General features: G+C 28.3%; 2 protein-coding genes across 2 annotated transcripts in view; one reads left to right on the forward strand and one right to left on the reverse strand.

The window, feature by feature from the left end:
- Mmp2 (Matrix metalloproteinase 2) overlaps positions 1–23,631 on the reverse strand; it is a 759,503-nt gene that overhangs the window by 391,495 nt on the left and 344,377 nt on the right. The window lies entirely within an intron of this gene.
- On the forward strand, positions 12,014–12,665 carry LOC135960614 (general odorant-binding protein 99a-like). The gene is made up of 2 exons (XM_065511946.1): positions 12,014–12,169; positions 12,237–12,665. The coding sequence occupies exons 1-2, from the start codon at positions 12,122–12,124 to the stop codon at positions 12,648–12,650; spliced, it is 462 nt and encodes a 153-aa protein (XP_065368018.1). The 5' UTR covers positions 12,014–12,121; the 3' UTR covers positions 12,651–12,665.

A 23,631-nucleotide genomic window follows, 5' to 3' on the forward strand; every position in this document is an offset into this window, starting at 1 on the left:
TTCCAAACGAAGATGATAAAAAAAACATTCCAAAATCTATTAATATGTAAAATTAATAATGAAAGCGAACTAATGTGTGCATTGTGTAAAAAATGCAAACAATTGACAAATATTTAAAACAAATTATCGTTTTTCATAAATTAAATAAATTTACTGATTTCAGTGTTACCGTGTGGCTGTTATTTTGAACTAAAATATTTAAATTTTTTTGTTTATGTATAAATATGAACTTTTGGTAACACTTAAATTTTCATACAACATTCCAAAAACATATGTAAAAATGTTGTAGGTGTTGTACAAAACATTTATATAGAAATTATCAACAACATTTGTACATTCAGACGACTTACATCTCATACGACTGTACAACGTCAGTTGTGAATTAAACAATTGTTACAAAGAATACAGTATAATTGCAGTAACAAAGCTGAACCATGTTTTTTCTTGAAAAGAGCCGAATTCCAAATGCACACTCTCATTATTTGGTTCAATTTCTCTGTAGAGTTTCAAAATTGTGAATACTCATAAAATTTTGGTATCAATTTACTCAGCTGGAATTAATTTTGTTTAATTTCAATTTATAACATTTCAATCTGCAAGGAACAGCCAAAAATAGTATAACGTGTCGTTAAAAACCTATAGTAAAAGGGTTGGATGATATTACCTTTAGCGTTGCTATTCTGCAAGAATCCGAAGTACCGCCCGAATCTAATCAAATATCTGCTCATTAATAATACGGTGCTACGATGGAAAAAAAACTTGGAAAACGGACAAGCGTTGGTTATAGGTCTTGCTGAATACACTACAAATTGCCTCTTAAAATTTCATTTAAAACACCCTCAAATTCAGAAGTTATTCTGAAAAACCCGTTTTTTTTGTCCGACTTTAAATTTTTTAACGAGTTTGGAAAGAAAACTGATTACGGTTTAAAATTACGTGCATTTTTTGATACACTTTTAAGTTATAAGTATTGTTTTTGTTAAGAATATCTAAAAGAAAAATAAAATTTATCAACTTTTTTGATTTTAGTCGCTTTTCATTGCTTATTTTGATATGAAAGTTTATAAAAATTTATACCAACATATATAGAAAATTTAGTTCTTAACAAAACATGGTTTTAATTATTCAAATCGGATGAAAATTCTAAAAGTTATTCAACTTTTAATTAACACCATTTTTAGTATTTTCTCCCCCCGCGCATATAAATAAAAATAAACAAAAAACTGTAGAAATAAAATATTTGGAAAATATTGAATTTACAAGGTAAATTTTTCCGAACTTTTTTCCCATATAAAGTTGTCTTTAAAACACTGTGCAAAAAAGAATAGGTTTTCATAGAAATTAACTATTATTGAATATGAAAAATTACGAAAAAATAAAAAATAAAGCCAAACTTTTTATAAAAACCTACGCAATTTTTTTTTGATATACATTTTGTGCATACATTTTATGAAAGTCTAATTCTTTGTTTATCCATAATTGTTTAAAATTTGGAAATCGGTCTAAAAATGTGTGAGTTAGAGGTACTAAAGAAGTACTAAAACAGTTTTTTCAAAATATCTCAAAATTGTGAGGGTGTTTCAAAATCTTTGAAAACGGTTTTAGTATGTCCTCATCTAGGCCTACAACCCCCATTAGGTCGCTTTTCAAGTTCTGACAAAAAGTGTCATTTTGTAGCAGAGTGTAATATACGTGTCTTAATTTGATTGTAGATGTAGTGATTGTAAGTACATCCGAATTTACTTATGTTCTAAATTTTGCAAATTTAGCTGAATAACGAATAAACTAATTCTTTTTCATGTCGCTGTGAATTATTTAAGATTTTATGTAGTTATTCGTAACCGACTTCAGGAGCTCCCGAATCTTTCTAGTGATTTTATTCATCGTAAAACTAGTAAAAAGTAGGATGAGTTGAGTAGATGGGCATTATGTGAGTTCAAATCATTTCGGGTATTTTGATATGCTGTGTATTAAGTTTTTTTTCGCCATTTATATATTATATAGTCGATTAGGTTAAGAACCTAGTCCACACAATACAGTTTCTTAACGATTTATAATTTGAATTCCTAAATAAAATCATAAAATTATGTTCCTAATGAGTTGTTGTTCTCATTGGAGTCCAATAACTAATGAAATTCTCTATTGTATCCAATTAGCTCGACTTCTGAATGTTGGCCTATTTAAGTTTTGAATCAGCTTTGATCTCTTTAAATTTGGATTTTCCTATCAGATAACAGTCTTTCTTCCGACTGTAGAGTTTTTATAGTTTTTGCATCCTTAAACTTTGGGAAGGGTTTTGTATTTCCTGGGTAACAGTATTCAGTCATGATTCTATCTTGGATAGCGTGTTCGCCATCTTATTTCCAATAATGATATGGAGATTTGATTTCTTAGGATTTTCGTAATATCCTACGTAATCGACAAGATTTCAGCCTGAAAGACATTATTATGATCTCGGTGACAAAAGCATTTACCCATATTTCTAGAAGCCCTTTCTCGGTCGGTCACCATCTGTTTATATAAGGTGGCGCAAAAGTAAACTTCCGATGTTTTTTGGCTGTAATTAAAAAAAAATGAAAAACTTTGATTCTTCTTGTGGATTATTTTTATTTGGTCTTTTAGTTTTTTTTACATCAAGTCGAGAATATGATGTTATGTAAATGGCTGCCGCCGCAGTTGATTGTCATTTGAGCCCTTTTTATGGCATTTTCCATCACTTTGGTCAAAACTTCCGGCGATAGGTCCTCACATTCTTGACGGATATTGTCTTTAAGAGCTGCAGGAGTCTGAGGCTTGTTGACATAAACCCGCGACTTCAAAAAGAAGTCTGGAGCGGTCAAATCAGGCGATCTTGCTGGCAAGTGCAAATCGCCAAAACGGGAGATTAGGCGCCCGGGAAATGCATCCTTCAGCATATCGGTTGTGGCACGTGCAGTGTGTGCCGTTGCACCATCCTGTTGGAACCACATGTTTTCCAATCCATATTCATCAAGTTGCGGCAAAAAGAACTCGTTGATCATTGCTCTGTAGCGCTCACCATTCAAAAAACCGACCGATTATTGGTCAAATAAATAGTCAGCAATATTCCGCGTTTTGGAGCAGTGTAGCGTAACATTGTTTATTTACGTGTATTTCGCATGTGTTTACTACACAAATGTCAAAATAGAACTGACATTAGGGGCCAATCGCAAAATTTATAGCATTTTCTGATAGGAGGATTACTTTTGCGCTACCTTGTATATTTTTCTTGGTTTTTCCTTACACTTTTTACCTCCATTCTTCAGTATGAGTGTAAGACCTCATTTTACATTTGTTTTTAGTTAGAAAGAGTGTGATATAAAACCAACCGATATATTTTCAAATATCTTACCAGTCATTCCGATTTGTTTTCTCTTTATTTACAACTATTTAACTGAAAATTTGATTTTAATATTTAAATTTTAGTTTTGTTTTCGATTAAATGTTATTGTTACTGTGAATGATCATGAAAATACTTTTAATTTAATACTTCAAATGCCAGGTTCAATGAACTGTTCAATACAAAAAAGCTTTTTTTGACAAAACTTTTGCAGAAATGAAATTGACATAGGTTTCGCTGTTATTTCAAAGGAAATAATGAACAAATAAACTGCATTACAATAGCTATAACGTACAAGAGTGTAATAATATTGAACTCTATTAATATATATATAAATAAGTGATCACCTTTTTGTCACAACTGTTATTTTGTTAGGATCGGTAATACTGTACATTTGTGAAAAAAATCATTTAAACAAAACTGGGCCCAACAAATTATTTATTGTTATTTACAATTTGCCTTATCATACATTTAATAGCCCTGCATTATTAAATTCAAGCTCTAAACTACCCAATAAATGCAAAGTTAAATATTTGCGACTTAAAATCTTCTTCATTCGATATCAAAGTTTATTTGTAACTTTTATGCTAATCTTCAACTAAATTTAAAAAAAACATAGTTTTTTTGTTAAACATTCCTTTTATTATTCACAGAAGTTAATTGTTTAGATTTGATTTCAAAACATTTTCAATTTAAATCCAAACCTGCCCGTTTGCTGGGTAAAAAACTTAATGCTGTATATTGTAAAATATTTATTATTTTTTGTTGTTACTGTTGTTTAATAGTATTTCAAAAAAAAAGCCACTAACTAAAAGTGATTTTAATAAAAAATAAACATTGACAGAAAAACAAGAAAATAAGAAAACAGAAAATTAATCAGTTTTTGTTGCAGTATCAATATTAGTGCGGAAAAACATTTAATAAATAAAATATTAATAAATATTTTTGCCATTATTTACTTATAGTAAATGAAAACGTTTATGAGTTTTATTTTATTTTCTATTCAATGTGAAATGAATGGCTACATATTTTTGTAAAGGCATTTAAGATTTATCGTGGGATTATAACACATATTTGTGTTCATAACTAGGGAATTTAAAAACCGACAAATGGTTTTGATTTTATAATTTCTTGAAAATGAACTCAGATATTGGAAAATATATTATGCAATATCACATAACTGTTAGCTATGGTATACCAATAACGTTACAACAAAGAAATTATAATGAATACTAATCGCCCTCCGAATTGATTCCAAAGTAGTTACATTATTGTTACACTAAGCCTACTACTCGAAGTGGTGTCACTTTAGTCTCTCCTGATCTTGTTTTTCATGTGTTGTGGTGGCAATTAAGGGAATAGTATTTTCTAGAAACGCAGAATTACTGATTTTGTGTTTTTGTTTTCAGAGTATTATAGTGGTATATAATTTTTGCAAATTCTTTAATTTTCCAATTATAGTATTGAAGTTGTGTATAACTAACACCAATTTGACTGCATATGTATGCAAATTTATGAAAATGTCAGTCCTTAAATTTTCAGAATTTTCTAACTTTTCCTATATCTGAATAAATAAATGAAATATATTTATATTACAAATATACCCATACAGGCATATATATAAGTATATAAGGGTAGCCCTCCTTAATGGGTCCAAATCCTTAAAATTTTAGCATAATCAGATAACGTTTTATTTGAAGTTTTGGGTCAAAGTAGCAATATTTTCAAAACAATTAAATCTTGAAAAAAATTTCAATTAAAAATAATAAAATTTCATGCATATCTCAAATCCCAAATTTTATATTTAAAAATTTTTTTTTATGCGAAATTTCGAAAACTAATAATAATATAAGACAACTGAAAATATAAGTGTTGTGTGCGCACCAGAGACCGAAAATAACGGTTTCACTTTCATTTCAATGGTAAATTCTCATTCGCAGCCATTTAAAAATAATTTTTTGTGATATATCACTGAGAGAGTGATTTATTCGAGAACATTTTAGGTCACAAAAATATAAATCACAATTTGGGTTTTTTGGTATATGGACGAGTTATTTTCGATCTCTGGTGCGCACACAAAATACACTTAAAAATTGAAAAAAAATAAAATATTGAACTCATAATTTAATGTTGGTTATTATAGGATTAAATTTAGACTTTGGCACCTTTTAAAAACGGTGGTTTATTTCCTTTAAATAAACCTAATTATTTTGATTGCAAATAAAATCAGTTTAAAATTGTAACAACTCTTTTTTTATTCAAATTTACAAAACGATTTAAATAGTTACTTTCTTTTAATGTACACATTTATATTACACACTTTCTAATGTACAAGTATACACTGGTAAAACAATTGATGTTACTTCTAACAGCGTCTATCATAAAACTAAACCCTGACTCCAACCTCTGCCACTACACATACACAGCGCCATCTTCCTTCCAGTAGCTTCATAAAAGTTATTTTTCTACAATGATCAACTCAAGCCATTTATTTAATGTTGTATGTTCCACAGGTAAACAACATCATCTACAATTAGAAGTCTTCAGAAATAGAAAGGTTGAGAAACATGATGCAACTTTAAACCAGCCGTAACGGTTTTAACGGCTGGTTTAAAGTTGCATCATGTTTCTCAACCTTTCTATTTCTGAAGACTTCTAATTGTAGATGATGTTGTTTACCTGTGGAACATTGAATTCAAATACAATTTTGTAATAGTTAGTATGACTCAATCCATGTTGTTATTGCAATATATTTATATGTGTTTACTTTTATTTGAAAATAAATAACTCTGTTTACAAATTTTATAAATATTTGTACATCTTTACCATTTAACTGAAAACCAGTATTGTTTTCAAGCAATTGTTTTCTAGATTTTCGTAGAGAATCTTTGACAACCTTAAACTACTGATTTGCCTCATCATTCTTTAGTAATTTCTGGCATAATATTTTTTTTATGTCTCAATCCATGAGCCCCAATTTGTATAGGATCAGGAAGGAAGTTCGGGCTAAATTTCCCCAAATGTTTTTATTCTAGATAGAGCTTTAAAATATATATTTTTATATTTGATATTATATTAATATTATTTATTAAAAACACATTTCGTAATTTACTTAAGAAGTTGCTCGTATATGTTATTGTATTGGATTGATTCTTTAAGTAGCACAAGCCAATTATCATTATTCTTCAATAAAATAGTAAAATATAGAAAAGAAAAATAAGAATGTAAACATAAATGTATGAAAAAAATGTATGAAAAAAATAAAAAAATGGATGTGTCAAAAGCTAGAGAGAGGGCCTAGTTTGGAATAGTTTCTGAAAAAGAAACAAATAAACGCTATACCGATTTTCATATTTTTATTTGAAAATATTTAAAAATATTCTCATATTTAATAACGTATTCTTTCTTTGTGCTGCTAACGTACATGTAATTTTAAATTTCTAGGGCACTGTTAACCCTTTAATATCTGTCCAATACAGCAAATAACTAAAAGATATTACAAAATTAAAATTTTTTTTTAATATAAATTTTTGTATTCTATTGTATCGTGAATATTACAAAAATAATATACATATTTAAACCATATTAAATCAAAGTAAAAAATTTTTAACAAAAAACTAATGCCCTAATTTTGTAATACGTAACGAAGCGTTTTTTTCGAATAAATTTGTCATTTTTGAATTTTCATATTTTTCAAAACGTATTTTTCGTTTCTGTATATAAAATTGAATTTTATAAAACAGAACAAAACGTTCAAAAGCGCTTGAAACATCAAAATTAAACGTTGAGAATTTCTTTACGTTTCAATACATTTTTCATAAATTTTCAAAGAAAAAACATTTTTTTGAGAATGTGTTTTTCCTTTTTATTCATAAAAAATATAACAACAAAAATTTGTTTTCCAAATAAATGTAAAAAACAATCAAAAATTTAAAAATTTTTTCAAAAAATGTTATTTGTTTGAAAATAAATAAAAATAATTTAATTTGTTTGGCAGAAAGTTGACATAAAAACTATGTTTTCAAACTTGGTACCACATCAAAAAATTGACTTGAAACGCAAATATCGTTTCGTTTTATAAAATACCAAATTTTTATTTTTTCGTTCCAAACGGAAACGGAAACGCAAACGAAAATACGTTTGAAGATACAAAATTTGGCCATAAATTTCTACGAAATCCAAGCTAACCCATAATAGGTACAGATTCCGAAATTTTAATTTTCCTCATTTAAAATTTATTAGAATCGAAAACAATTCTCTAATTTTTTTTTTAAAATTACTCTTAATTTGAGATTGGCATGGAATTTTTTGATTTATTTGGTATCAAATATACATATCAGAAAATTCGTATATTTAAACATCTTACTATAGATTCTACAGATTCTGTAGCCTAGTACTCTGTTCATATTTACTAAAAATCATGGTTTTTTCATGCGAAAAATTTTATATGCTGTTTGACATCTAGCTGTTGCTTTTAATTTCGAGCGAAAGAAGTGCTGCGTATGTTATTTCGTGTGGAAAAATAAGGTTGCCAGATGTATTTCACATGTTTTCCACAATAAAAACAGAGTACAACTTTTGCGAAATTATTTCGCATATATTTTATTCCAAATATTTTATATATAGTTTGACAGCATTTCGCACGAAATTTTGAACAGAGTACCTAGCTTATGGATAAATGCAACTGGTTTTAAATGAAATTTACTTTCAACCATTAATTTTAGGGCCACCCTAATGTACATATGTATATGTACATCTATGTTTGTTTATTTATTTATTTATTCTGCCATTACATATAAATATATGAAAATATTTGTACGTACGAGTAGTTGTCATTTTATGTCGATCGAAGTATGTATTTGCAAAATAAATATTGAGGGAAAAAAATCATGAAATAACTAAATATCAAACCAACACACACATTCGTTTTCATGTTGTATTGCCGGCATACAAGCCCACTTACACAAACATTAATAATGACACATGGTTGTGATTGAAAATAAATAACAAAAATGACAACAGCAACAAAACCAACATCCCATCCATAATAGTGATAACATGAAGTGGTTGTATTTAATGGAAAACAAATAAAAATAATAAAATATAGAAAATGAAATAATAAAAAGCTAAAAAAAATTAAATAATATGTATTTAGAAAAACATTTCAGTACAGACAACGCCAACTCCGCGATGGCGTTAACTAGATTTACTTGCTGCTGCAGGACCCTAAATTCAGCTACAAAATATTTGAAAGGCAATTCAGCGATAGTTAAATTTACATGTAACTTTACCACTTGAAGTATCGAAAATGGAAAAATAAAAATGAAAATGTAACCCTTTTTTATCCACGAAGAAGCTATTTTTGATAATTCGAACGTTTAGGGGGACAACATGGGAAAAAACTAGTATCCTCTAAAAACAAAATTTGAAATGTTTCTCTTAATAAAAAACCGAAATTCAAATTTGTAGCTGGTTAAATCTTCTAAATAAATAAACTTAGAAAAAAAAACAAGTAAGAAAGTATAGTCGGTAAAGCCCGACCATATGATACCCTACACCGAGAATATGATTATAAACAGTTCTCTTTTAAAATATAAATACAGAGAGCCTCAAAAGTCAGTAAAAACCAGAAAATTTGTAGATATTTTTAAAATCCAAAAAATCATTGTAGACCGACTTAAAATTTTTTTTCAGAACCGAAATTAGTATTTAGCCCAATCTCCAACAAACCGAAAATTTTAAATTGTAATCGATGGATAGTCTTTAGGATTTCCATTATCTTAAATAAAATCATATAATTTGTGGTGTTTACTCACCTTTGAGGTTCTCTGTATATGGGAGCCATTACTATTTTATTTGAATACCAACATTTTTAGGAAATCAATACTCGTTAAATGATTTTCGAAGTGGGAAATATGTGGGAGCTATTTTTCAAAGACGAAGGGCAGTTTTGTGTTAGGTTAGTCTAAAACAAACGTTTGAGCTCGCTCGGTTAAAAATTGGGGTGCCGCACGAGGGTTAAAATAAAAGGGAAAATGCTATTTTTTCAGTATTTGTAAAAATTTTGCCATTAAATAATTACTTTTGCAATTGAATATAAAAGAATCGAAATATGTTCGTAATTGTCGTTGTAATGAGATATAAAAGACCAAAATTGGTTAAAAAATATTTGAGAAATATTAAAATAAAAGCACATTTTTACTTAAAATATATCCATATTTGCTTTAATATGAGTTTTTGGCTTCGTAGGATACCGTTAACCTATTCTCATGTATGACCAAAAAATAAATTTTTTTAACGGCAGTTTCAAAACTCCATTTTTAAAAAATTGATTAAACAAATTTCAGAATTGTTTGATCATCACACAAGGATTTATTAAGAATATAATAGGGAATAAAAATATGCAAAAAGATATCCATACCTCCTACAGATTTTCCGTACCTGCGACTTAAAATTTGCGATTTTCGGGAAAAACGAATTTGTTGGCCATATTTTGGCGAATGATACCAAATTCATTACTGTTATAAATTTTAAGTAAAACATATATAGAATATTATAGGCGAGATATTTCTAAATATACTCTGAAAGCTTTACTAAATCTGGACTACGTTAACCCTTAAATCGTGAAGGTCAAAGGTAAAATTTTACAATATTTGGAATTTCTTAATGAATGATAGATAAATATTATATATTTTTGTGCCGATTTTAATGAAGGTTGCGATCAATATACCTTATGGTCTTAGATTTACAATAACAGTGCCAAAATTTAAATTAACCCTTAAATTTGAGCATATTTTTCTGTAGAACAAAAACGGTTAAATATATTGCAAATCTAAGTTCACCAGTCGATTCTGCATCAAAAATTAATACAAGTGATGTTTTTTGAATCCTTAAAAATCTCATAAAAAATCTTCAAAAAGGCACCAATATTTCCTTTCTATCACAGCCCGATAAAAAGGTTTTCAGTAATCAGTAAAAATCTATTTTTACTGAAATTTTACTGGTACTGCAAATTGTCCATTTATGGTGAAAACAGAATGTGGTAATTCAAATATCTTTAAAGTAAGCTGTTATATAACATATAGTAATCCAGTCATTATACGACTACTACAAGTTATTGATTATTTGCCAAGTTTTTGCTGGCGTGTTTCCAGTTATAGGGCCCATACACAACACCATCACGATTGTGCAATCAAGTGATTGTGCCAGCTGATTGATCGTGTATGAGCTTGTGGTGTGATTGTACCAGCTGCTGGTGCTTTATCAAAAATAGTTTGATATTTTTTTGATTGAACCAGCATGATTGAATCGTGTGTTGTAAAATTAGATCATAAAATTTAAATCGTCAAGACATAAACATCAAAAAATAAAAAAAAAAAATATTTAGGGGAGAATTTTACGAAGTTTATAAAACAATGCTTTGCCTATGAATTAAAAAACCAATGCTACAATAAAATGGTAGAACAATTGAAAGAGGTGGGCCAAGAGCAAGAATGGTAAAAAATCAACGTTTTTCGAATACTGCAGGAACAAATGACGTTTTGGAGTCTTCGTTGTGGTATTACGATTAACTCCATTTTTGGAAGATCAGGAATGTTCCAGAGAAGAAAAATGTACCATCTTCTTTTAGAAGTTTAGTGTGTCCTAGTTCTCCTTTGTTTTCTAACCATTTCTTCATGCAAACACGTTTTTTTTGATCATTTTTCGTTTTTGTTTATCATTATTCATTACAAACTTTTCCACACAATTTTTGGTAAAAAATTAATTTTGTACCAGCATGCTGGAGTAATGTGTGCTTCAAGCATAATTGCGCAATCACTTCATTGTTCAATAATGATGGTGTTGTGTATGGGCCCTATTAGACATAAATTCATATAAAAACATGATGTATGTATCTTGAACAGAGATAATAGTCTTGCATTAAAAACATGAAATTAAATTCATTCCATCACTTATCTTTACATGAGGCTTGGAACATAAGCCACGAAAATTAAATTATTCGACTTGACTGAAATTGTCAATGTTGTAGTTTTATATCATTGTAGCTTAAACACTATTAATTTCGAGAAGATTAATGAAGTCCATCATTATAAGAGTCATGTAAGATGAAATACTATACTTATTTCCTCAAATATTTTAACAATGAGAATATGTGTACCTTGATATTGTTATCTCTGGCTTATAAGTAGAATGCAAATGACTTGTGATAACCCCCAACTAAAATTAAAACAGAATTCCCATAGACGAGGCGACTAAGTGACTGGTGTCGATTTATTAATTAAGTGATGGCACTAAAATTTTTTTACAATTCTCCCCAAGATAAGGAATTACATATAAGCCTTAATTACTAAACTGTACTTTCTTGCAAAACGGTATAACCTTGATGCTAAATAAATCTTTTAATACAAAATTGAACTCTATCTATTAATTACAATAATTTCCTTTGAAATTGTATAAGACTACCTTATGTACTATAAATCTATAAATAAAACAATTAAGGGGAGGTTTAGTTTTTAATTAAACATTCACAGCATTTGACTAGATAACGCTACAGCTAAAGCAACAATTTTATAATTTTATTGATAATTACGACAGACAGACAGTTAAAAGATCACAAACAACAAAATGTGTTTTTGCACTTGAAAACCTCAAGTTCAAAATAGTTGTAATCAAGTCATATAAATGAACACTACGAAACGGCAGCCGGCAAAATAAATTTAAATTTTAAAAGCTGAATTCAAAACAAAAGCCATAAATATAACAATGAAGGCCGCAATAACAACTCTATTAATTCTCAGTTTAAATCTAGTGGTGGGAATTTAAAAAATTAATTTATTTGTACTTGTTTAACAAAAAAATATTTTCAATTTAATTAAAGATGTTAATAGACGGCCAAAGTAAAACATCCGATGAATTTCCCGAAAAATCCGAAAAATGTTTTCAACAGGAACATGTGCCACAAGCCTACAAGGCCAGATTTCAATCGTTTCAATATCCCAATGAGGAAATTGTACACAAATACATACACTGTGTATCCAACGAATTAGGTATTTGGGATAATACTAATGGCTTTAATGTGGAGAAAATCTCCCAGCAATATCGTGGACGTGCCAATGATGAGGTGGTTATACCAGTTATCTCTAAATGCAATCAGGACAATCAGAATCGCAATAAGGACTTGTGGTGCTATCGCTCATTTTTGTGCATTTTAAATAGCCAAGTGGGTGAGTGGTTTAAGGATGATGTGCGACGCAAACAGCAGGCTAATAATATACCTAATGGTCATCATTGAGTTGTATAAAATGTATATCAATTGGATTTTCTTCAGGAAACAAATTCAATAAAGTGTTAAGACAAAAAAATGGTGTTGTTTTCAAATTTACACAAATTTAACTTAATGAACATGAGCAAATAGTCTACTGAATTCGTATTATGTAAATGAACATGTTTTCCTCATATTGACAAATAAACTCAGGCACATATTCCCAAAGATGAATCATAATTTATTTAACCAAGGACAAAATTTTTTTAAATTTAGTAATCAAAAAAAGAGATTTATTTCTACATCAGTTCCGGGTGCCAAAATCTAAAACTTATTCAATTTTCTGTTTTTGATTCAATATGGAATCTAATAGTTAATGCCTGGATGTACGTACATATTATTTTTTATAGAGACGAGATATTGGCAATTTCAAATTAAAGTAAAATTTTGAATTTCTGAATTTTAAAATTTTGAAATTTCTTTTCGTATATTTACAGAAAATTTAAAAGTTTACTGAGTTAAATTCTATATACTATATTTAAAATTAAAAATTTGAAAAATGTTTTTTGCCGGAAAAATATCTACAATATTTACTTATAATAGAAACTCTATTAAAAACGTATAATATATTTATATTTCTCTGAAATATATAGGAAATATTAAAAAAAGAATAATAATTTAAATATCGAGGACCAGAGTCTTTTTGAAGTCAAATTTTCTTTAATCGATTTGCTAGTTCAAAATAATTATGACTTGATTTGTATGCTCCAATCTATTCTTAATTATTCAGCATTATTTCTGTTTTTGTAAATAATTTAAAAAATCTCTTTTTTTAAATGAAACAAGCCGTAAATGATTAAAATCTGTTCACAGCTTTTGATTTTATTCACAAAAAATAAAACAAATATCCCCTAATATTTTAACAAAATACATAACTCGCAGTAATTAGCTACATCCGGCAGTGTTCTCCAATGTTTAGTACTGGAATAGTCGGCAATGCAGTACACAAAAATACATATATTACAAAACGGCAAGATTCTGCAAATTGTCTGTTTGTTATTGATTTTGAATCCTTAAATTTGATTTTTGATTAGAAAAGATAAGATATATAGATATACAGTGACGGACAATACAATAGAATCACTACATATGAATTCGATTAAAGCGGTAAAACTACAAAATTTGATTTAAAATTTAAAATTTGTTCATTATATATTAATGCTCACACAGAAAAAAGAAATTCATAATTGGAATGAATTTTGTAATAAATATTATTAATCGAACTTGACTTTTTTTTCCCAAACTTTTTTCATTCAGAATAAGAACATGTTCATAAATATTATAAAATTGTTCATGACGGAAATTTTTGCTTTTTTTTGCATAAATTTAATAATATTTTATAATAAATTGCATTATAATTGCATTATCTAATGAATTAATTCAAAACTAATTGCAAAATAGCCATATATTGGCTAATATTTTAAGATGAATCAACAATATCTGAAAAATGTGTATCATTAAACATAATAAAATATAAATAAACATTAAGCATATCATCCCCTTAAAAAATTTAATCATTTTCGCGCATATTGGCTCATTTTGTAGCTGAAAATCATAAAAATAAATAAAAAGTTTTCCAAGGAAAATTTCAAACATTTTTCAACAACATAAAAATATAAATGAAATTGAAATTATATTTTTCAAGCCTTCTAGATAATTTGAAAACATAAAATACGAACAAAATCTTAATATGTAAGAAATTATTTATAAATGTTATGAATTGAAATCAATGAAATCAAATCATAATATTTAAGTTGAAACTTTTTTCTGTGCATAACGTAAGCAATAAATAGAAAAAAACAAAATAAAAAAATAAAAAAATAACACATTCTTATGTTAAAAACGATGTCAAATCTAAAAGACTAAATAAAATATGCGACATTCAAATAGAATCAATCAGTCTTAAAATGATTAAAAATAAAAAAATCATCACAAGATTTCGTTGTTTTCTTAATATTTTGTTGCATATCAATTATTTCTAATAACAGCATCAAATCTTTTGGGGATTTAACAAACTTTCGCATGTAGATCGGGAAATTGCATACCATATTTCTGGCTATTGAGACGGCCATTCCATAACATGAATTTTGTTATATAAAAACCATTTTTTGGCAAGACCTGACGTGTGCTTTGGGTCATTATTTTGGAAGAGCCATTTTAAGGGCATATTCCATTCTGCATGTGGCTTTATAACATTCTCCAAAATATTTACATACAAGTGCTTATCAATATTTTCTTTAATCCAATAAATTGGACCAACGAAATACCAAGAAAAGCATCCCCATATAATAATATTTCCCCAACCATGTTTAAACGTTTTAGGTTTTTGCCATTTTTTGGACGTCTAACCCATGTCTTATCATCACTACCAATTAAATTAATGGCCGTTTCGTCCGTCCACAACACATTTTGCCACTTTTTTATATTTTCTGGCCCACACCAATCCTTATGATTGCTCCTGGTTTTAAACGAAATATTGGTAGTGATTCTATTGTAATGTCCGTCACTGTATATATATTATTTAACAGGGTATAGGTAATTGCGTGCAACCTCCTCCATTTTCGAAATAGCGGTATATCTTGAAAACAAGAGCTAACCTAAAAAACGGTCTAGGTTAGCTATTGATGGTGCGGATTCAGCGAACTCGAATTAGGTTAAACCGCCGGATGTCCTGCTTGACAGAAAAAAGAAGTATAAAATTCGTGCACAGTGTTATCACTTGGATAAAAGTTACAAAATATAAGGAAATGCATTTATTCAAAACTATTGTAGAAATTTGGAACATTGGTTCCTCTTGTCACACCAAAATTAACTACCAATGTATTTTTGGAAACTCTAGTGCGAATTTAAAATAGTTTTGGTACTTTTTTAAAACATTAGCAAATATTATTGGTCAAATTAAAGCAGATTTAGATAATCACATAAGCTTTAAACAAAATGGAGTACTTTAGAAATTTAAGCTTCGGATGTGTTAAAGGGAGAAATCGGAAAATTGCTATTTTTTCTTGTCATAAGAAAGAAATGAGTGATCCCATAATTTTTGAATAATGTCATTCTAATTTAACTGGATTTACGACTTAAAGAACGACTGGCACCTGTTACTTGCTATATTCAGTAACAGTTGTTACTAGTAATTTTTCAATCACGGTGATTAAATCACAGGTATGGAAATCATTTCATTTGTAACACATCAAAATATATATGGGCATTTTCTGGGGTCACGAACGTACGTTCGTACGCTTTTGATGTCCAAAAAATAAGGAAAATAATTAAAAAATAAATTATTTTAAAATGTAGGTCTCTATCCGGTATTTACACAATAAAATATCTCTATTTACGACCGATAACGTCCAATTTTGGGAGGACATTTGTATGGGGGCTAGGTGAAATAATGGACCGATTTCAGCCGGATTCAACAGGCTTGGTCCTAGGGCTGAAAAAATAATATGTACCACATAGAGATGCTAATCGGGACTGATAAGAATCTGTACTGTAAAGTACGCAGTCTGAGGACTGTAAAGATTTTCGGGAAATCTAAAATCCCGAAAATTATAAGAAAGAAACGTACATAATTATGTCTTTACAATTGAAATTAAATTTTTTATTTAGCAATTAATATTTATTAGACATATTATTGAATCTATGGTTTCGTCTGCCATTCTGAAACGAATTTTGTTTCCGACATATGCTGCTGTCGAAAAACATCTTTCACATTAAATCTTTCACATTGGAAAATCCGTTTGCAAATACTTATAACAAATCTGCAAGTATTTTCCTCTTGTTTCTTCAGAATAAAGTGATTTATTTCTTTTGCAAGTGGCAAATCTACATTATAATTTGGTTTCGTTATTGTTATTTGGGTTTTTTACATTTATTAATAATATCTTTTAGCCTTTGAGCAATGGAAATATTTTCATTTTGTTCGAGCTCCTCATCTGATATAAAATCAATTTCGTTTGAAGAGGATTTAAATTGAGTTTTGTTAGATAACTTACAAAAAAGGTGAAGCATTTATTTTCCAGAGCCCCACTCTAGGTAAACCAAAAATACCACTTTCCTTTATTAACTATTTTGTAGCGGGAGTTGAGCTTAACAACTTTGCTGAACATCACTTTGTGATATTTGGGCATGTAGAATATCAAAATGCATGAAAAAGGCACACAAAAATCACATTTTCCCCTTTTTATTTATGAAAAACGGGATTTAGAAAATCCCAGGATTTAAAATTAAAAAATCCCGGGCTTCGGGATTTAAGAAAACCCGAAAACCCCGGGATTTTCGGGAACGGGATTCCCCGTTTGGCATCTCTAGTTCCAAATTTGATCGAAATATCTTCAATAAAACACAATGATTTTAAACATTTTATTTTTCGATCTTGGTTGACTAATCGAAGGAAACGCCCATATAGTATATGATTCTAAGATTCATAAAATTCTAAGAACAATAAACCAAAAATTAAACTCAAATAATGCAACCGAATATATTGAAAAATTTTAGAGCATTCTTCGGCCAGACACTTAAATATTCCAGATGAATTAAATACTTAAAAAATATGAAACGAAAAAAGGTGGGCCAAAAGATTGAGTAGACAAGAACACAAACGAAGCGAAAACAGAAAATAAAACGCAAAAGAAGTTAGCAAAAAAGCAAAGTCATAAAATTAAATGCAAACATTAGCTCTGGCAGCAGGCTCACAAATGACTCATATAAGACACATAATAATTTGCCGCCATTACTTATTTATTTTATTCATTTTTTTGCCTTCATTTTCCCGGCATATGAAACGTACATAAATGTAGTAAGTGTATATGTTTATTAGCATAGAGATACATATACACATATGTAAGTATATACAACAATAACACATTATACCACAGGTTAAGTTACCAACTTCCGGTTTTCATGTTTGCAAGTTTTGTACGCTTTTTCAGTCTCCGTGCTTTTATTTTCACTTTCAGCCATAAGGTTTAACTATCATTATATTGCTGGGTCTATACCTTCATATGTACATTAGGGTGGAGCTTATATTAGACTTTACTGAATTTACCAGACAATATCCAATAATTATTAAAATCATTAATCAATCATAATGCTAAAAACAACCTTTCGATACTTACTTGCGTAGCGGGTACATATTGTACAATAAAGGCGAGTTTCCGAGTTAGCCACGGAAGAAAAAATTTCTTATTATTTTAATACTCAATAACAGCTTCATCAATATCTAGACCTTTTTCGCTATAGGTATCAATTTACCGCAAAATTTCCAATAATTATTTATTGAAAACTTTTTAGGGATTTCCATACCTACAAATTTTTCAAAAGGGGCAAGGTTTGTGGAACTTTTGAGAAGTAAATAAAGCCGTTGAATATAAGTATTTGATATTGTTGCAAACATTAGGATCTGAAGCTTAATATTTTACTAAAATTAGGAAGTTTTATGAATATTTGGGACGTCATTTTTTTAGCACAATTCTTACTAAAAAAAAATTATAATATGGTGATTTTCCACGAAGAAAAATATAAAATTTGAATTAATGTAAAATTTTAACGGTTAAAGATATTATAACAAAATTTGGAACTAATATTAACTCAAATGACCTTAAATCAATGGAATTAAAATTTTTTATTTTCAAATACCGAAATTCCTATAACGGGGAAAATGTGTTACAAAAACTGAGTTTTTTAGAAAAGTGTTTACTGTGACGTCATTTACCGTGTGATAGTAAAAAAAACTTTGCGAATATTTTACAAACATATAGGGTTATACAAATATTTAACTTTTTCGAGTATCGCTGCTTTGCCTTTTTAGAATTTTTTACTCAAACCGATTTTTTTTTGAATTGTGCCATTTTGGATAGGTCTGCGGGGGGTGAGCCAAGTGAGCCAGCTTAAGTGAGCCAATTTTTACTTCACACGCTTTTGCATTAAGTTCTCTTGCAGGATCATATAAAAATTGCATATAGTCTAGAAGAAAATTTTTTCTACGAAAGAAAAAATATATGGGCATTTTCGGTAAAACACATAAAAATTACATATTCCAAATTTGGATGCGTTTAACGAGATAACTGTTAGCAAGTTATTTTTATTTTATTTAGAATTTTATCACCAATATAGCTGATATTTTAACGATAAAATTGGACCCTCCATATCCAAAAATTCATAAAAAGATCGAGCAAAATTAAAAAAAAAAATTAATAAACCTAAATATATCTTGAACCAATGAAGATAACCTAAACTTGTTAGAGAATTTTTGTAGATCTTCTCAAGGACTATTTATATTTTCAATTTCAGCTCATTGGGATCATAAGTGGATATTTGGCATTTTGCGTGGCCTCGCAAAGAGATTACCAACTTTGCGAGATCACGCACTGGCCCCCATTATCGCTCGAAAGCTGATCAAATATAAAACAACTCAACCATATGAAATTTCGTAACAATATCTCCAATAGATGCTGAAATATTAAAAAAAAACGCTTCTAAACCATTGTGCTATGCATATAAAATAAAATTTGAAACCAAAAAAATAACATAAAATTTGAATATGAATTTTTACATTTTCAACATTTATTATACGAAATTTAAAACATTTCTTTTCGATTCTAATAAATACTAAAAGGGGGGGTCAGACGGCATGTATTTCTTGTGTTTTGTGCCATGTATTGGGACATTTTTACACATGTGTTGTATTTTGAAATACAACACTGTGTGAGTGCAAAATAAAAAACAAAACAAAAATGAGTAAAGAAAAATCATAACAAAATAAGTTTCATTGCTTTAAATATATTTATTGTGATTTAAAAATGTTTTAAATATATTGTTAAAAACAACAAACATATAAACTAATAGATGTTATGTCACATGCCATTACATATGTACGTTTGAACGTGGAAATTATGAATCGTATGTATAATGTGAATTTTGACATACACATAAAATTCCATATGTATCGAATACATGTCCCAATACACATGCAATACATGCCGTCTGACCCCCCTATAAGTGAGGAAATTCAAACTTTTTATTAGAATCCAAAAAAAATTTTTTTTTTGAAATTTCGTCCAAAAAAATTTTGAAAATGTAAAATTTTAGATTTGAGATTGGTATGAAATTTTCCAAATCCAAATTTTTTATTAGAATCGAAAAAATACAATTTCTTGAAATTTCGTCTAAAAAAATTTTGAAAATTTGAAATTTCGGATTTTAGTGTGGTATGAAATTTTATATTATAATAGGTTAAGAATGTTAGAAAATTTAAAATCGAAATTTTTATTTTTTTTTTAATATTAATTTTTCATGTTGCTACTTTGTCTCATACTATATAGTCGTTATCCGATATTGCTTAAATATCATATAGTTTTGGACTACAGAGTACAATTCACTCTTGAGATCATCTAAAATCCATAAATTACAAAATAAGTGCCACCCTAATGTAAATATTTAAGTGTGTGTATGTGTAAAGTTGACACACACACGTTTAAATATTATTATTATAGGAAAAAAGGTTTCATATAAAATTGTTCTTGTAATTTCCTTCTAATTTTTTTTTTATTCAACGTTTTTCGTTTTTTGGCGGTTGTTAAAAAGATGAGTCTGACAATGATGTTGATGGTGACGACTACGAGGTCGATGCCGACAATGATGAAAATGAGCGAGAGAAAACTGTTACCACTAGAAGAACTGTATGTGTGTGTATTAAGGACTCTCATAGCTTCAAATGGTGTTGGTGACACAAACAAAATTTACATATGCTACGTTGGCAAAAAATTAAAAAAAAAATAATAATAAAAAAGGAAAATGGTAATAATAAAAATATCATGCAGCCATATTCTTGATAATTTTTCTATTTTAAATAAAAAAAATATGTATAATGTTTTATATGAGTGCGGTGGTGGCAAAGGTTGATGTTTTATTAGGCTGTAACTTAAAGTCCTGACAAGTCAAAAGAAACCAGAGTGTTTAGTAAGTAGTCTAGATATGATAATGTCATCATCATCATCATAGGTATGGCGCGTTGGTAAGGGTAGGGGTGTAAAACTGTTCGCCATTTTCTCATTATTGTGGGCATAATATATGCCTTGCATATCAAATGACTTTTAATGAGGCTGATAAAAATAATGTGTTGCTTACAAATTACCTTTGGAAAAATTATTGTCATATAAAAAACAAAAAACAAACGCACAATTTTAAAATATAAATTTATAATTTACACTTAAGAAAACAACTAAATATACACACATATGTCTGAAATTTAAATAATGACTCATGAAAAGTGGGTAAAACAATGGCCCAAAGGTTTTCAAAAATTAAAAAAAGGCCTATAAGCAATATTTGTATACATTTTAAAGTACTTAATCTTAAATATCAGAGATATTCATCGCATATATGAAAATTACAAGAATGGAGTATTTAAATTTAAGCAACAAAAAGGCTTTATTTTACAGTAAATGAATAATTTGAACATTTTCTATTGCCTTTGACATATAATAAAAAATTTTCATGTTTGTGAAAGTTTAAAATTGAACTACTTTTTATACCCTTCACCATGAGTGGTAAGGGTATATATAAGTTTGTAATTTCTACATTTTTCATTTTCGACCCCACAAAGTATATATATTATGGATCGTAGATAGCGAAGTCGATATATCCATGTCCGTCTGTATGTTGAAATCAACTTTACTTAACCCCAAACATGATTGATACATCAATATATCGAGAATTCTTCCGGATCGGTCTATTTAAAATCAAGAAAATCGGCCCACAAATGGCTGAGATATAGGAAATAACCGGAACATCCTCAATTTTTGGCCTATTTCTGATCTACATATCTGGATCTGGATTACTAAGTAATTAATATAGACAATATGGATATATATGGATAGATATTTCAAAATCCATTGCAACGATATAAGGATATAGTAATTTGAACCAACAATAGGTCAAAATCTGGAAAAATATTTTTTAACCCGAATTTTTCAAAAAAAAAAATTTTTTGCTAATTAATTTAAAAAAAAAATTGGAAAAAAAACAAAAATTTATTTTTTATTTTAAAGTATAATTTGTAAAAAAAATCAAAAAAAAAATATTTGAAAAAATGTTTAATTTTTTTTTTAATTTTCAAAAACAATTTTGAAAAAAAACTAATTTTGATTACCTAAAAATATAGAGCGATTAAAAAAATCAAATAATTCACTGGGATTTACATACTTTTGAGGCTGTATGTAGGCAGCGATATGTTTTTTGAAGTAATAATTTGAAATCGAAATCCGCCAACTTTAAATCGATCATGCACAGTTCTTATTTATATTATTAATGCTCATTTAGCATTTATTAAAAACAATTTATTTTTTTTAAATTTTTGTTTAAAACAAATTTGAAAATATAAAATGAAGGGTCTGATATTCTTTTTGAGATTCTTAGAATAAGCATTGCCTTTCTAATCTTTTGATAAAATTGAGGATGAAAAATGTAGCATATTTTCGGGGATTTAGGGCAACATTAACACTTACAAGTTACACTTTTTTCGAAGAGTAAAGGCATAATTTATGCTAGAAAAGAAAACGTCATTAGATTTTTTTTCACTGCGTTTCACATCCTGATATTCTTTGGTATTAAATTATAATTGGTTATCGATGTCACAAATTGTTTTATTAAATAAAAAAATTGTTAATTTGATTTATTTTTGTGTGATAGATGTTGCACGTTATCCGATTTTGTTCAAAATGTCTGAACTTTGTTTTTAGCTGACAGATAATAATTTTAGACCTTGGCAGCACAGTAAATCGAAAAAAAGTCCAATATAAGAGCCACCCTAATGAGCATCAATAAATTGGTAATTCTTTAATGTAAGCGTTACACCAATATTTTCTTTGGTTTTACAACCATCAACACAAACGCCTTACCCCCTATGAGGTGGTATAGGGTATGATAATTTTATATTTTAGGCCACCAACTTTTTAATCCAATAATAAGCAGAAATTACTTTCCCAGAGATTTTGAAAAAAGTTCTTTATAACTATTTAAATGTATGCTTATAATTTTAATGAAATTTCAAATGTTTATTATTATTATTTGGGTTTACTAAAATTAATTCTAAAACCACTTACACAACAACATTTAGCTTGTTAAAAGTTCTCTACGAAAATCTTATTAAAAACAAAATGTTCTTATGTGTTTAACAACTTTTAAATTGTCTGCTTTTGCATTTACCGACACACAACACAGTCAGACTACAAACAAAACGAAAGAGTTACAAGTTATTTGTGGAATTTAAGCGCGGATATATACTTAGTTACTTGTATTTTAAGTCTACCAAGAAAGCAAATACATACGACGAAAGTTCGAAAACAAGACAACTTATTTCAAATCCCAAGAAATAAATAAATTTAAAGCAGAAATGCCAAATAGTACACAAATTTATGAATATTTATTAGTAAAATAGGTTACTGTATTGCTGAGATGAAGTTAAATTAAAAATATAGAACTGGTTCATCTTAGTGGTTCCCAAACAGAGCAGGTTCTGGAATAAGCTCGATCAAAAGAGCGCATTCGCATCTAATATCTCGAATAACTAAATGAAACATTTAATATCCTCTTGAATCTGTTGTCTTGAGAATCTTATATATAAATAGGCCACACGTTTTTTTGTGGTACACTTTTAAGTATGTTATTGTCCACCAATATTGATGAAACCTATATGGTTTAAAAGATTATTTTCTCTAAGATTATTTCTAAAGATTATTTTCTCTTCTTTCTTTCCATTAAAATGTTAAAAAGCGTTTTAAATTTGCTTGAAAAACAACAGCACATCTAATACACGTGTATTTGTACACAAAAATGTTAAAAAGCGTTTTAAATTTGCTTGAAAAACAACAGCAATATGTTTATGCACATCTAAATACACGTGTATTTGTACACAAACGTGAAAAATATTTTTGCGTATACTCAATTTTGT

The sequence above is a fragment of the Calliphora vicina genome, chromosome 5, assembly GCF_958450345.1.
Source record: "Calliphora vicina chromosome 5, idCalVici1.1, whole genome shotgun sequence".
NCBI classification, from domain to species: Eukaryota; Metazoa; Arthropoda; class Insecta; order Diptera; family Calliphoridae; genus Calliphora; species Calliphora vicina.